Source organism: Anser anser, assembly GCF_964211835.1.
Source record: "Anser anser genome assembly, chromosome: 3".
In the NCBI taxonomy this organism is placed as follows: domain Eukaryota; kingdom Metazoa; phylum Chordata; class Aves; order Anseriformes; family Anatidae; genus Anser; species Anser anser.
The window spans coordinates 104,102,306-104,118,100 of record NC_139722.1 but is presented as its reverse complement, the minus strand read 5'-3'; the positions used below and the strand labels follow the sequence as shown (position 1 = coordinate 104,118,100).

Genomic DNA, 15,795 nt, shown 5'->3' with positions numbered 1-15,795 from the left:
GGAGATTAAAAATTCTGATTTGGTTCCAGTTTTTAATTACTGTACATATCTCAATTTTCCCTTCATATTTCTCTCTGCATATATTTTTTTCAGCGTTGTGAGGCCATATAGTTGCTCACATATATTTCTTATTGTGTTTAGGTCTCCCATGTGTTACTCAGATAATCTGTTAATGTCCATCTGCTAGCCTTAGAATGCAGCACTGTGTACCAAAATAGGTCCTTATCTGGGGATTTTTTGCTGTGGAACTTGGGGTGCTATATGAATAATTTTAAACATCCATTATAATGGTAAATATTTTTAAAAAAAAAGAAGTCTAATTAAAAAAAAAAAAAGAACATATTTAATTAGTCACAGGTCTGTTTTCCTTGGAAGAACATGCAATTTCTGTCTGCATCTTTGGTATGAAAATAGAATGGTTTCACTGAGTCACAGAATGGTTGAGGTTGGAAGGGACCTCTGGAGCTCATCTAGGAGACCCAGGCAGGGTCACCTACAGCATGTTGCACAGGATGGCATCCAGGCAGGTTTTGAGTATCTCCAAAACAGGAGGCAACCTCTCTGGGCAGCTTGTTCCAGAGCTCTGTCACCCTCAGAAGTGCCCTCTCACATTCAGCCGGAACTTTGTGTGCTTCAGTTTGTGCCCGGTGCCTCTTGTCTTGTTGCTGGGTTCCACTGACTATTCTGGCCCCATTGTCTTGACACCCTCCCTGCAGATGTTTAAACATGTTGATAAGGTCCCCTCTGTCTTCTCTTCCCCCAGCTACACAGGCCTAGTTCTCTCAGCCTCTCCTTGTATGACAGATGTTGCAGTCTCCTAGTTGTACTGCCATCTTAGTAGCCCTCCTCTGGACTCGCTCCAGTAGCTCTATGTCCCTTTTGTACTGGGGAGCCCAGAACTGGACACAGTGCTCCAGGTGTGGCCTCACCAGTGCTGAGGAGAGAGGGAGGATCCCCCTCTTTCCCTCATCTCCCTTAAGTTTTCCCGCTGCTTTCCATTTAGCTTTGGACATAACAAAGCAGGGTAGAGCTTCTAGGCTCCCTCTCCAAAACTAGCAGGTTTTCATTTAGTATTAAATTAAAATATGTGTTTTGGGTGCATACTTTTCACGTCTTAAAATGTTTTTTGCCTACTGTTTTCTTTTTGTACCATTGTTCATGAAGGATAGGAGGCAGTAGATGAAATTAATTACTGTTTTGGTAAAAAGTTTGCTCATCTCCCAGTGATAATTCAAAGGATTTGTTCTAGCCCTATTTTAAGTAACACAAGCCTTAGGAGTTATTCACTTCCGTTGAGTGCTTTGCCATCTAATAAATCTCTCAGGAAATGTGCCACACATTTGAGTTCACATTTTTTGTGGTTAGGATTGTTGCTCTCTTCATAACTTCTTGGGCCTTTCTAATTTATTTTTTTTCAGATTTTATAGTATGCAAGTAACTTTAATGGCCTATAATGTTCCCCTTAGCCTTTCCATACATTCTTACTGTCCTCTTTTGCATCTCGTTTATGGCAAATGTACAAACCTCTTTTTGTTTTTGCTGATATCCCAAGACACCATAAATACAGCCAGTTTCTTAATAGAAAAGCTTCAGTCAAACTTCCATCGCAAATTCTGATGTGGTAGCAATAGACCCACACAGATCATTCAGCCTTAAGGGAGGTGTTATATCGACATACTCATATTAGCCAAATCAGTCATCATTCTTTGACAAGAATAAGAAATATTGAAGATTTTATAGTCAGCTCTAAATTTTCCTATGGGAGTTGGGAAAGAAATTCATTACATATGAGATTAACACAGACACTTAAAAAAGGAATCTTTTAAATAGCCATGGTACTGTATTTCTGATCTGTTACAGAAGGGAGGTTGACAGAAATCTTGCTATTGATTCCCAGAGTTCTTGGCAAGAATCTTAACTTACTACCCTCTCTGGGAGGGATTTATGTAACCTAGTTTTAAAAGTCATAAGGTAGATAATCCCATGACTAGTGCTATAGAAAGTGATTTTTCTCTCCACCAATTGCAAAGGAATCTTAGATGGCTAGCTCAAATTAATAATTCTGTATGTTGAGTATGTACGTGAGAATTCGGAAAATCATACCCAGATTACCTGGACATTAGAGTGGTCATTATTATTATAATGGACATCAGTGGACATTAGAATCAGCTTAGTACAGAAGCTGTGACTATTGTTACCCAGAATATTCAGTTAATATTCTCCTTGTTGACTAGGTATCATTCCACCAAATGCAGTGTGGTTGACTTTATCTAAATTATTGATTTCATTTAAAAAATAAAAAAGGAAAGAAGAAAAAAATTTATGCATAAAAATCAAACATTAAAAAGCCCCAAAGTAGTTATTTGGCTTTTGAAATCTGCTTGCTGTCAGAAAGCATACACAAATTGTGAAAGTGATTTGGAGTATGATGATACATTGAACAACTAGCAGCAATTCTCAGGAAATTCAACGGAAGGAAACCTGAAAATTTGTTACACGCATTGTGTTTGAAGTAGGAATAATCGGAGGTTAATTAGCTATTAAACAGAAATTCAGGAGGGCAGGGGGAAACTTAAGGGTTTGAGAGCAGAGTGAAGTGCTGAAAATGTTTGGAGAAGCAGGGGGTTCTTTGGTTTGTTTGTTTTAATTGATTGTGGGGGTGGAAATTAAGTTGGAGACTTTAAGCATAGTGTTACAATGGCAGATATTTAAAAGCTTTGAAAACCAGGGGGGAAAAAAAAGGAAAAAAAAAAAGCTATTTGAAAGCTAGAAAACCAAGAGCAAAACTGTAACAAATCGAAAGACTCCAAGAACTCCTGGGTTCACATTTGATCAATCTCCTTACTGAGAGAATGTTGCCATCTAGCGGACAACAAAATGGTATCTCAGCTTTAAATTGTACGATTTATACTTACTGTTTTTAATAGTCTGAAGAATTTTCTTGAACTTGGCATATATTTTTGTAAAAATTACTTCCCTTCTCACCTTGAAATCCTTGCAGTCTTTCTGTTCCTACTTTTTTTTCCCTTTGGTTTCCAAAGCATCTTATGCTAATTCTTCCACCTTTTTCCCACTTTTATACTCTGAGTGGTTTGTATAGACAAGGTCTTCTTACCTGGTCGTCAAAATGTGTTACATCCAGAATTGAAAATTTGGTACATCCAAAATGAACAAAAGTTGATATGCTGCTTCCATTGAGTTTTGGTATAGCTTGGGAAGAATACTGATTCATTCATATTAAAACTCTTATTGACTTTAATAAAGACAGAACCTTGTTTTGGTTTTGTCTTGTTTTGTTCTGTTTTTCCCTAGGCCTCCTCTTTACCCTTACCTTCTTACTTGAACTAAATTGTAAGCAGGAGACAAAGAAGATAAAGCCCAAAGCATACCTAAGTGTTTACTTTTTCGTGTTGGTTGGGAGTTGTGTGTCAAGTGGTCATTATCTTTGCCTCCTCTGTATTAAAGCCATCATCCTTAAATAAATCACACCGAGAAGTAACTACAACCTGTAGATGTTTAGCCCATAGCTTTTGCTATGGTAAACCTCTTCTGTTTCTTCCAAGCCCATGGCAGTTGCGAGTGGGTGCTTTCTGTCTTGCCTTCTGGCTACTATCTGTAAATCTTTGCTGAAACATTGTGTTATTCATATTAATTAATGGTAGACTTTATGGTGTATTGTTTTTTTTCCCGTTTCCTTATATTTTATGATTTTAGCTTTGTATTCTTTTTTCTGTTTTGGTTGTTATGTCATTGAAGAGGATTTTGTTTGTTTGTCTTTAGATTGTTTGGTTAAAACATTTTTTTCTTCTAATGTAATTGTCTAGGGTAAGTGATGAAAAAGATGCTCGAGGTTATCTTCAAGCCTTGGCCTCTAAAATGACAGAAGAGCTAGAGGCCCTGAGGAACTCCAGTTTGGGTGCAAGAGCTACAGTAAGAGTCTAATTTCATATATTGGATTTTGTTGTTGTTGTTTTTGTTTTTTCTTAAAAAATAAATAAATAATTGTTTCAGCTCCAATGATAACCTGTCTATAGAGGCAGTATTAGTCAGAATTTAAACTTTCTTAGAGCTTCCCTTCTGAATAACTGAATAACAAATGTATTGTTTATCATTTATTAAAACAGTAGTATCTTCATAATGGGATTTTTATCTCTGATATTATTGAAGTAGCTATGTTATAATCATATATTAGTCTGTTGAAGGAAATGTATACTTGACTTCATGGAAACCTTGAAGTCTTTCCCTTGTGAATGTCCTTTGAATGTTCTTTGTCCTTTGATTGTCATTTGAATTGAGGCACATCAAAACTAGAATTCACAAAGTCTCTTTGATTTTGAGACTGTGACAGCATAAGACATTCTCCTTGCCTATTTGTTACTTGAGGGTAAAAATCATAAGAATACTCTAGAAACTAAATAGACTGAGACATAATAGACTGAGAAACATAATTGTTGAAGTTAGTTACATTCCTTGTTTTCTGCCTTCTCTCCTCTTACTCTTCCTTCTCCCCTTTTTTTATTGTTTTTTTAACTAGGATATGCCCTGGAAGATGCGCCGCTTTGCAAAGCTAGATATGTCTGCAAGGTTGGAACTGCAGTCGGCTCTTGATGCTGAAATCCGAGCCAAACAGGCTATTCAGGATGAGTTGAATAAAGTCAAAGCTTCCTGTATCTCTACAGAGTGGTAAGACTGAATTGTTGTAATGGAAATTTACTTTGATACCTTCCAGAGAGTGTCATCAAATCATAATTTTAATTATCGTGTCTGTTAAAATTTGATAATGAATGATATGCCAGTTTCTTATATCCAAATGTGAACAAAAGACTGTATCTGTATTTATTGTGTGAGCAGTTAAATACTTCCTTTGAAGATTTGGAATCCTGAAGACTTTGAGGGGATACTTTCTCTTTAATAATGGAATCTCTCCTAGTCATGATGAAAAATTCAAATGCAAACAGAGTTTGTTTTTCTATCTTAGAATATATTCTTTTCCATTGTATTAGTAGCTGTACTGGTTTATCTGACAAAATGCAATTATTGCATATTGGTTTGCACAGCAACAAGATGTGCTTGTGGGAAGTTATGAATGTTTTTATTCATTCCTCAGATCTTTTTTTTTAAAAAAAAAAAAAGCTTAAATTATGAAATATATTTTGAGGAGGGTGAATAGCTGAAGAAGCTATTTAGAAGCTGTATTTGTCTAGCCGCAGCAGGACATTCCATTTCTAAGTCTCTACTTTCAATCTACTTCAGGAGTGCCTAAGAACTAGTACTAAGGAAATCTCTTGGAATCCTGTGAACACAGATTTAGTGGCACAAATCTTCTTCATAGGCATTCACTATCAAAGCTGGCACATGTTGTTTCTTTGCTTGTTTGGACAGAAATCAAAGACAGAACATGAGATTTTTCTGTGCCTTCAAGAGAATCCTATGTTTAAAGAATGTTTAAGAATAAGCTTGCACTGCTGCTAACAATTGCAGCTAAGTTCTGCTGAAAAAGAAGGCTTGAATTTCTTTAGCAGTGGTTCTGATCCCTACTACAAGACATTAACTATATTAAGCAAAGATGTTTTATAGATAAAATGCAAAAATGTGAATGTAAAAACAATATGAATTTAAAAAAATACATACTAATTGCACAGTTTCTGTGATATGTTGTAATTTGATTTAAACTAAAGTATATGCGACTTTGCCATGAGAAGAACGTTGGTCCTGTACTGTGATGTGATGGTAGTTACATTTACAAATTATGATCTCACCGGGCTAGAGATGTAGTGCTAGTCATCTGAGTTGCTGTAGGTTGAATTAGGTACTCAAGCTAATGTGGGAATTCTGAGCCTTCTCTTAGATTCATACCCATTCTGTTCTTCTCACTGTTTTCTCTACAATAATGATTTTTGTAGTAGCAATTCTGTCAACCTTGCAGTGTCTGAGCATGTAGAAGGACAATACAAGGTATGGAAACTGCCCCAAGTAGAGAAGGGATAGCGTGCAATGTAAGAATTTCAAATACAAGCAAAATGAAGAATTTCTCTTTGTCATATTTGAGGAACACTGACATGTTTTGGAGCTTTGGGAAGTCAGTTGGACAGAGTTGAGATTCAAGTATGTTATCTGTGAAGGGGGAATAAATGCCCTGTCCACCTTAAATGGGAAATGTTACCTTCACACCAGGTAACATGATGATAGGCAGTAGTGTAGATCCTCTAAGAAAGGAGAACCAGTGTTTTTTTGATATGCAAGGATGAGAAGTGCTGTAGAAATGCATAGGAGTGTTGCCTATCTGCTGTGAATCAAAAAGCACTGAAACAAATAACTGTCAAGTAACTGAGAGGAAAAAGAGTTCTACAGAATCTACTAGTATCACAGGCACTATGAATTAACAAATTAAAAAAAATAATTTGTAATTTAAAAATACACGGGGTCTTTTTTTCCTTGAGCATAAGATGCAGACTCACACAGTTACTCATAAATTAGAGACATGAGCCTACCTAGTGTGTAAACAAGGGTAATTAATGCTTGTTCTTTTTTAAGACACCATACTAAACAGGTCCAAACAGGTTTCTGAATTTATTTTTGCATTTGATGACATCATGCAGCTTTCTGGGCATTGATTTTTAACTGGGCAGTAGTCCAAATTGCATGAAAAGATGGACAAAAAAAGAGTGACTTGTATCATGGGTTCTCAATATTTACATAGGTTTTTTGTTTGTATTCTTTTGAAGTAAATTGCAAGAATCTGAGAAGAAGAACTTGGAACTGTTGACAGATATTGAAAGGCTGAAAAAGGAGACAGAAGAGCTTAGATCAGAAAAGGGTATGGCAACTGATATCCAAATAACATATTTCACATTGGCGGGTATATCTTATCAATTAAGTGTCATCTCGCAAGTAAAATATGATACCAAGGGATTTTGGCATACAAAATGTGAGCACACCTATTGCACGATGAGATGTATCCACAGCAGTTATATTTGCACTTCTCATATGTATCCATTTTGTTGATATACCTCTAAAAGTAAGGTATTATCTGGGTTGGAACTGTATTATTTTTATTTTGCATGTGCATGGTAACTTACTGCCAGAAAACTGCTGGAAGTATGGATTTATTACAGTTTTTTTCCCTTCTTTTATGGCTGAAGGTGTTTAAACTTCAGTGTTCTGTTCTTCAGTGCTCTCCATTTATGAGTCTTTTGGACCCGTAAGAGGGAATACAACTGCAGAGGCACTCTGCAGTTCATTCATTGGTTTCTGGAATGGGGTCATTGGTTGGCTTTGTAGCCATGTAGTGAACAGTGTGGTCATGTTTGTTTTGCTGTGGTTGTAAGAGAGTTGCCTGCGATTTCTGCCGAACGTTACCTCTCTAATAACATCTGCCTTAACGCTCTTTTGCATAGTTGCTGGGAGAAGAGATTTTATAGTAAATCTGAAATTAAAAAAAAAATGAGGAAAGATTAATGATTTGGCTGATTCTCTACAGGTCGCATAGTATTTCTCATATTTGTATGTTGTGAGTCACATGGGAGTAAGGAATTTTTAAGGCCAAATGGAATTATCTATTTTTTTGTAGGGAATTGCTTGAACTTCAAAAAAAAAAATTTCAAAGCCCTGACAACAATTGTTGCATAGAGATTTAAAATATTGTTCAGCCTTTGCAACCTAATGGCATGTCAGTCAATAATGTATTGCAGTTAACATTCATCTTACATAGATAGGCCTGTAAGAGCTGGTTGACTGGTAAAAATAATATAAATCTATACAAAATATTCAAAAATCACTGGTGCTGATTAGCAAATAAACCTTAGTGAATTGTTATTTGTTCATCTTAATGCTTAGCACTGATAACAGATTATACTTCTGAGTGCTTGGAGAGGAACTTTTGATAGCATCTTTCTGGAAACAATAGTGCTTTGTCATATTTAGCTTTTATTTTTAGATTCTTGAGCTGTCTTAAATAATTGTGCATGGTTACGCTGCTTCTGAAATCTACCTTCCTGTTAAACAATCTATTAAGAATTTGTAATTAATATTTTACGTTGTATTTTTTCTAGTATTAATACATTATTATTATTGTGGAAATAGAGATAAACATTTATTTTTTTCTTTAAAAAAATATTACTCAATAAAAAGTTATTAAGCTTTTTCAGAAGTAAATTACTTCTACTGTAATTATTCAAATATTTTGCTATAAATATACCTTAGTCGTTATTATCTTTGGACTTGATTCTCTCTTTTAAGAAGAGGTATATTGATGTTTGAATCACAAATTGTGTAGAGGCTTCAGCTGCGCTCAGTGTACTGTGATAGAGTAACTTCCTGTGTGTGCAAATCCATTTATATAAGATAATTTAGATTATCACATGCATCCCTTCTTCTGTTAAATGTATTTTTAAACCTGGGAGGGGGGGGTGTGTGGAAAAAGATCACCAAAAATGAAAATAGCAGGTAATTTGAGATTTTTTTTTAGTCTTTTTGTAGGATCTCAGGGTATTTATGTAGGTATAGGGTATATGTCAAGAAACCCATATTATCTGCAAATTCAGTATGTTCTCCAAACAGTATGTTTTGTATGTTTTTTTGCGGAAATTCACTATTTGCTGTTGTCTACCATCTTGTCACAGTTGACTGTGTAGTGTGTGGGTAGAGTAGGGATGACACCTGCTGCATTAGTATTTAAGCCTGTGTGTCATTCAGTGCATGTTGCAAATGGACATAAGCACATTAGAAACTTGTTCCTTCTGCGTAATAATACACGTGCAATATGTTTCCTTGTTCAATTCACTCCACACACATCCTAGCTTGGAAATGGTTAATTAAACGTTTGCTTCTTGCTTTAGTGGGTGTATATCTATTTAAAAAAAATCTTACTCTGGAAAACAGACCAAATGTGACAACTCATTAAAAAACAATGGAGGTGGCTTGGGTGTATGCCCAAACCCTGAATTCAGCAAGGCAAAGGTCCTCCACGAAGAGGTCATTTTTCTGTAGCTTAAAAACCTGCTGCTGTTTTCTAGGTGTAAAGCACCAAGACTCACAGAATTCTTTCTTGGCATTTTTGAATGCGCCTACCTCTGCTCTGGATCAATTTGAAGTAAGTGTGCAGCTATTTTCTTTCTCAGTCAATAAAACTTTTTACTGTTGCTGTTTTATGCAGATTGCATGCATATTTGCAGACACTTTGTTATTGTTTTTAATCATATTGCCCCATAGAGATCTGTGTATAACAATATGTGAATATTGTCATTTGAGGTGCTGGCTGTCTTCTCTTCGAACACTTGTAATCATAGTGAATTCTCTCTAAAATCTTGAATGCAGAAATTTTCCCAATTTTGTAGCCAACATATAAAGCAGAGGTGTTCAAATGGCCTTAGTTTGTGTTCAGAAGAATGCTAAGAAATGTGAATGCTAGTTTGGTAAAAATGCGAGAAAGTAGGTAAATAATCCATGAAGATGTTGGTGCTGTATATTTATTAGGTTGTGTTCATCTCTTGTTCATTTTCATTCGCAGGTTTGTAGAATTCAGATAATTGCTGTTTGTCTCATCTCCACAGATCCTATATACTTAAAAAATAAATCTGTTTAATTCATTTGTTACTTTTAGATAAAGGACAAGTTTAGGTAGAAAACCTAGAGGAGAAAAATCAAAACAGTACTGTACATTTCATATCTTCTATTTTAATCAACAGTAAGCAATGCATCACTTTTGTTTTTTAAAAAAGAACAGCTGGGGTGAAATAGTGGTCAAACTAAATTCATGAGGACAAGGTACTACCTCAGTAGTTATACATTGGTCTAAAATTTGCACTAGTTTTTTCCTGATGCATGTACAAAGTCATCACATTTAGCTATTAAAGACATCCCACATGTTACTGATCTTCCAAAATGTACTTACTTTTCATTGTGTATTCATTTGTCCATTGTTCTCTCATGAAGTCTTCACAATTAATACCATTTTTGATTTCCTTTTTTAACTATTTCTCTTATAAGTTACTTTTAATATAAAAATCCTGTTGGAGAATAGGAATATTGTTTTATTGTGTCATTGCATTTTAATGCTGGAAAAACATTTCGTTTTATATGGGTAGTTTATTGATTAATTGTCTATGATAGGCAATTAATGAAAATTGCTTAGGTAACTGTTATTGGCACTACTTATTTCAGTTCTTTATTTTTGCACTTTTATTTACGCTGAACAATTTTCTTCATCTTTCTCTTTTTTTCTGTCTCTCTCCCTTTTTTTTTACTGCTGTTTTCATTAAAATAGGATTCCTTTTCCTCCTCTTCATCCTCATTGATTGATTTTATGGATGACGTAAGTCTTTGACTTTCAAACCAGTAAATCCCTCCGTAAGAGAGATCAGTTGATTTGATTTGGAATATTCAAAATGGTAATGCAATCAAAATAAAAGTGCTGCAAGTGCAGCAGAGAACTATTTCTATAATACTTACACCTATCTATATAGATAGACATGCAGTTTTGAAGACAATATTTTTCTTTATGTGCAGGTAAAGAAATCTTAATTTCAGAAGGTTGTATCTAATGGGGAGAAGATGCTTTGGGGCCTTATCTACTGATATGGTCTGTGGAAAATGGTTCTAAAATCACTGGCATATTTATTTTATTTAGTTCTATTGCTTCACGTTATTATTTTATCATTACTTGTTTCCAAAACCTTTCTGGTCGCTTCAGTGAAAGTGTTTACTTTTCATACAGTTAATTTCTGTCTATCAAATAAAATACTATTATATACTATTAGTATTATATACTAATACTATTAATATACTTTTTAGCCTATATTTTAAGAAGTAATCTTCATTATATCTGAAGTGACCTTCTTGATTTCTTTTTATTGGTATTTGAGATGCTAATTTTTGATCTCAACAGTGTTTAAATATTTGCGCTGGTTAGTTGCATGCTAAGGAAATTAAATTAAAAGCTTAAAATTGACTGTATATATTTCTTCCAGACCAAAGTAATAAGCACATAAGTGTAAATGCTAACAAGCTTTTTAAAATCAAAGTAAATACTGTGCATCATTTGTAGAATGCCACCCATTGCAATTCTGTGTATATTGTGCATACATATGTGTGTACTTTTATGTGTATATGTTATATACACATACACACATATTTATACATATGTATTTAAAATACTAGAATCACGTTTGCATTAAAATGCAATGTTATTAATTTTATTCTAGAAATGTCTGCTGTGAATGATGTAACAAAGACGGTATAGTAGATAGGCCTATACTACTGACTGAGTTTCAGCAATTCTGAAAGAATGCTTTTCATCTAGATGTTTTTATCTGCAATTCAGTACATACCTTAGACAAAATGTGAATGTACATTTATGGTACTATAGTAGCATGCATTTGTCTGCATTTTTGTGTAGCATAGAAAACCTTGTCTTGCTGATATTGTTGGAATTTTCTTACACCAAAAATATTTAGAGTATAGTTTCCTGTCTTGTTAAATGTACAATAAATTAATTTTTTAATTCTTCACTGAATTAAGGAAGTGCTCTGTATGTTGCCAGGGGATTAGGAACGCTTAGTTTGTATTAGCAGGCTCTTTCATAAAGAGGTACTTTTAAAATATCTATTACTCTCCTAAAACAATGATGATGGGACTGGGGCAGATCTCCTATCAGGAAAAGCTGAAAGTGCTCAGACCTTTTAGCTTAGAGAAGGAGGAAGCTTGGGGGGATCTCAGCAATGTTTATAAATACCTGAAGGGAGGATGCAAGCAAGACAGAAACATGCTCTTTTCAGTGGTGTCTAGTGTGAGGACAAGATGCAATGGACGAACACTGGAACCCAAGAGGTTCCATCTAAACATCAGGAAGCACTTTACTGTGCGTGTGAAAAGCACAGGAACACGTTGCCCAGCGAGTTTGTGGAATCTCCCTCCTTGGACACCTGGACATGGTCCTAGGCAATCTGCTCTAGGTGTTCCTGTTTGAGCAGAGGTTTGTCCCAGATAACATCCAGAGGTTCCTTCCAACCTCAACCATCCTGTCATTCTGCAAAAACCTGTTAAAAGAGAAATAAAGTACATATGTAACAGAGTAATTGATAATTTTCTGTTTTGCAAGGTGAAACAGAGGACAACAAAGTTTTCCTGTTTGCTCTCTAGTTAGTTTTGAAGGACACCAATAAATACAGGATAAAGCACTATTGTTTTTTGTTGTTGTTTCTTTTGTTTTAAAGAGGGCAACATTTTTTTTTTATGAGCTTTTACCTTTTTTCTTTGCAAGTGAATAATTTTCAGCTGTTGGCATACATCCTTTAGATCATTCTTTTCAGCTGGTCCACCCAGATCAAATCTTTTTAACTAATACCCAAAGCATTAGTGTGTATATCATTGCATATGGATGGCTTGGCACATACAGAATCAAACTTCCTTCGGTATATTTTCAAGTTGAGTCCAACAGCTTTTTTTTTCTCAGTACCTTTCTGAATTGGAGTAACTAGGTGCTATCTAGGGCCTCTCTAACACTGAGGCAGAATGTTTTCTGGCAAACCTTCTAGCAAAACAAGAGAGTTGACTGTTCAAAGACAGGAAAAGTACCTTACAGACAAATAGAAGACTTGTTGAGTTATATTTCTTTATTGAAAGAGAAATGTCTGATGTCCTTTTTAGTAGATGGAAGGTAGCATAATTAGTGTTTAAAGTCAGTTCTGCAGCCTTCTGTAGCTGGGCAATTATTTGATTAATTCACAAAGAGATTCATAATACCTAGCCTTTCAGTTACCAAGATGAATGTTTATTTATGGTTCAGTTAATTGAGCAGGTTCAATATCCATGTATTTGACAGAAAGTAAGGGCCTCAAAAAAAAAAAGGCAAACAAAAAAAAGGGGGGAAAAAAGAACAAAACCCACCCTCCCCTCTAGATGTGACCTCTGTTCTCTTATCAACGTGTCTTTTTGACAGTAGTTGCTTTGTAGGGTAATATTTATTGTAGCATCTCAAGGAGAATTAGTCTGTGCTCAATCAAACCTGAGAAGTGTGTGGGTTTTTTAAATTAAGACCGGTGAAGAATTGGAAATGCTTAGGTTAGACTGAGGCAGTGCTGCAGGATAGCATGCTTTTCAGGAAAGCCTGTCCTGTAATCAAGAACCCAAAGTAAATATTAGTAATGGCCCATTATGTTTCTACAGCCTCTGTGCTTCATTATGAAATGACAGTGTGTGTAAAATAATATGGCATTGTAGTTACATATTGCACTCTTTGCAAAGTCTGTGAAGTCTGTTTAATATATACATGTGTAAGCAGCACCGAGTTTGACCCACTGGTTACATTTGAAGTTTGTTAGGGTGGATAACGTCTTCTGTCTGACATCCGAATAATGTGATCATTTATCACACTCAGTGAATGATTGTAGTTAATTCTAATTGTATCAATTAAGGAAAACGATAGCTTTGCATTTCTTCTGGAGAGAAGTAAAAACATTTCTCTTGCTGTCTCTGTAGCCTGCAGGTGTTGAGCAAGAAAAGTAGTAGCTCAGTATTGTGATGAGTAGTCACTGTTGGCTCAAGCTGTTCCTCCTCGAATCCTCAATAAGATACTTGGTCAAATTGGTAGAACTGGTGCCAAAATCCTCATAGTTGTGAAAGTCCAAATGTCCAGAAATGATCATTTTATCTCCCGTGTGCCCTAGAGGTGTGAAAAGGAGTAGGACTGGGTTTTGCTGTCTGTGGTTTCTGATTGTGGCGTGGAGGGCAGTCATCCCCAATGACTCCAATGTACTCATTTCTAAATCTTTTCCCTTATTTCTCCTGTGTGTTGCAGACTGTCTCTCAGTAATAGAATCTAGGTCTTAAGTCTCCTGTGTTCCCTGGAAGTGTCTGATAATAGCAGTGTTGGGTGGTGATTTTTGTTTTGTTTTGGTATTGTTTTTTATTTCTTTTCAAGATTGATCTTTGTGTATCTCTCTAGCTAACAGAAGCAATCTACTTGTTTTATTTAAAGTTGAATTTGTGATTATTTAGTAACGCTGAAACAATAACAGTCCATTTTCCCTTGACAATTATTTTCCTACTTGCTAGAAAATATTTTTTTTTCTCTTGTTAGTAGCACATTATGAATTAAAAATAGCTTTCTTAAATTTTCCTGAAGTCTGTCCCCCCATGCAGTCCCTGTGGGCCTTGGTTAAACTAAACAAATCTCAGCTTTGTAAATAACCACAGAGTAAATCATGTTCTGAATTCTCGTTTTTAAATACTCCACTGGTGTGTGCTGAGAGCCGTGACTGTTCCTGCGCATTCATAATTAAGTTTAGAATTACTCTGGTTCTTAATGATTCTTTAAATTGGATGTAGTGAACCTCCAAAAGATTGCTTTATTTGTCTTATTGAGAATACAGTGATACTAACTAAAAATCATACTTTTTAGTGTAACATAGTCTGTAGTTTCACTGTTACTGTCTGTTGTAAAGCTACAAACTCTAAAATAACTGTTCCTTTTTTTGACGTTTCTTCCCTCTTGTTACCCCAGAATAGTGTTTTGAAAATTGTTTTAAAAATGAACGTGTTTGTGTGTGTCTAAACAGTACATCTGGAAATACACATCAATGAATTCAGAGCTGAAGTATATGTCACTGTTTGGTTTTGTAACATACTCTCCTCCTTTCTTTGTTAAAGCGCTCTCCTTCCTGTATTCCAGCTAACAGAGGCAGATGTGTAAGAGGCTGTCTTACTCTATGTGGCCCTTTATTTTTGCCTGTTGTGTACATGCCTTTGTTTAATGTATGGATTACGTATATATCTCTCTGCATGTCTTGTGCTGCTGTTGCTGCTTGCTGCTGCTGCTGCTGTGCTTTTTGTTGTTTTACAGCTGCGGGCTAAAAGCTTCTGGAGTATTTGGTTTGGTAATACTTCCATGAGCAGAATATCGCAGTAACTAAAGAAGATGCTTTGGCTACTTTCTCATTTCAGTATGTAAATTCATTGTGAAAGCTGATCTGGTTGATGCAGGATGGGAAGATGAGCAGATGTCAAATGAGGGCCTGTTTGTTTCCTTGACCTTTGGAGAGGACACGTAGGGTTACAAGAATTTCCTGTAGAAGTTTGGCATTCAGGAGGCATGTCACAGCAAATGACAGAAAATATCACAGCACAAAGATAAATAAATGAGAAGTAGGAAACTGAGTAAACTGAAACATTGAAGAAGGCTGGAAAAATTCATACAAGGAAGACATAGTTGTATGTGTTATAGTCTATCAAGCTGGATAGCTTTGTGGTGTTTCAGAAATTGAGGTGGATTTTAAAACATTACCAAAACTTTGTACCTGAATTCGTATCAGGTATGCCGTGTCCACTTTGAACTCACTCTACTTTGAGCTACTTCTTTTGATTCTTTCATATATATGTGATAGTAAGACTAGGAAAGCATACAAAGCATTTCTATTGAATAATCAATAAATAAACAATGATACGCACAGCTCTAATAATGTCCTAATGTAGTTCAAAGCACACATCTCAGCATCTCAGTGTTTTAGGCAATCTTACAGTGGCTGTTTTTGCCTATTGTGGCTCCAATTCAGATGTATTTATACAGGGGCCAGCTTTGGCTCAGACCTTCATAGAATCACAGAATGGCTTGGGTTAGAAGGGACCTCAAAGACTGTCTAGTTCCAACCCCCCTGCCATGGGCAGGGATGCCACCCACTAGATCAGGTTGCTCAGGGCTTCATCTAACCTGGTGTTGTCACCTTCATAGATGACATTGTGTATACCATTAAACACAGTCTGGTGGAAGCTTTACAAAGCTACTGCAATTTGATCTGAAAT

At 35.6% G+C, this 15,795-nt stretch overlaps 1 protein-coding gene across 5 annotated transcripts in view; it reads left to right on the top strand.

Moving 5' to 3' along the window:
• CDC42BPA (CDC42 binding protein kinase alpha) overlaps window positions 1-15,795 on the top strand; it is a 162,086-nt gene that overhangs the window by 113,621 nt on the left and 32,670 nt on the right. For 3 of the 5 annotated variants that reach the window (XM_083831229.1, XM_083831227.1, XM_083831231.1), the window contains 5 exons: window positions 3,825-3,930; window positions 4,535-4,683; window positions 6,726-6,817; window positions 9,015-9,091; window positions 14,647-14,685. In XM_083831229.1, the coding sequence (XP_083687355.1) occupies window positions 3,825-3,930; window positions 4,535-4,683; window positions 6,726-6,817; window positions 9,015-9,091; window positions 14,647-14,685 (463 nt within the window). The remainder of the gene's footprint in view (window positions 1-3,824; window positions 3,931-4,534; window positions 4,684-6,725; window positions 6,818-9,014; window positions 9,092-14,646; window positions 14,686-15,795) is intronic. The other 2 variants (XM_083831230.1, XM_083831228.1) reach the window with 1 other exon arrangement.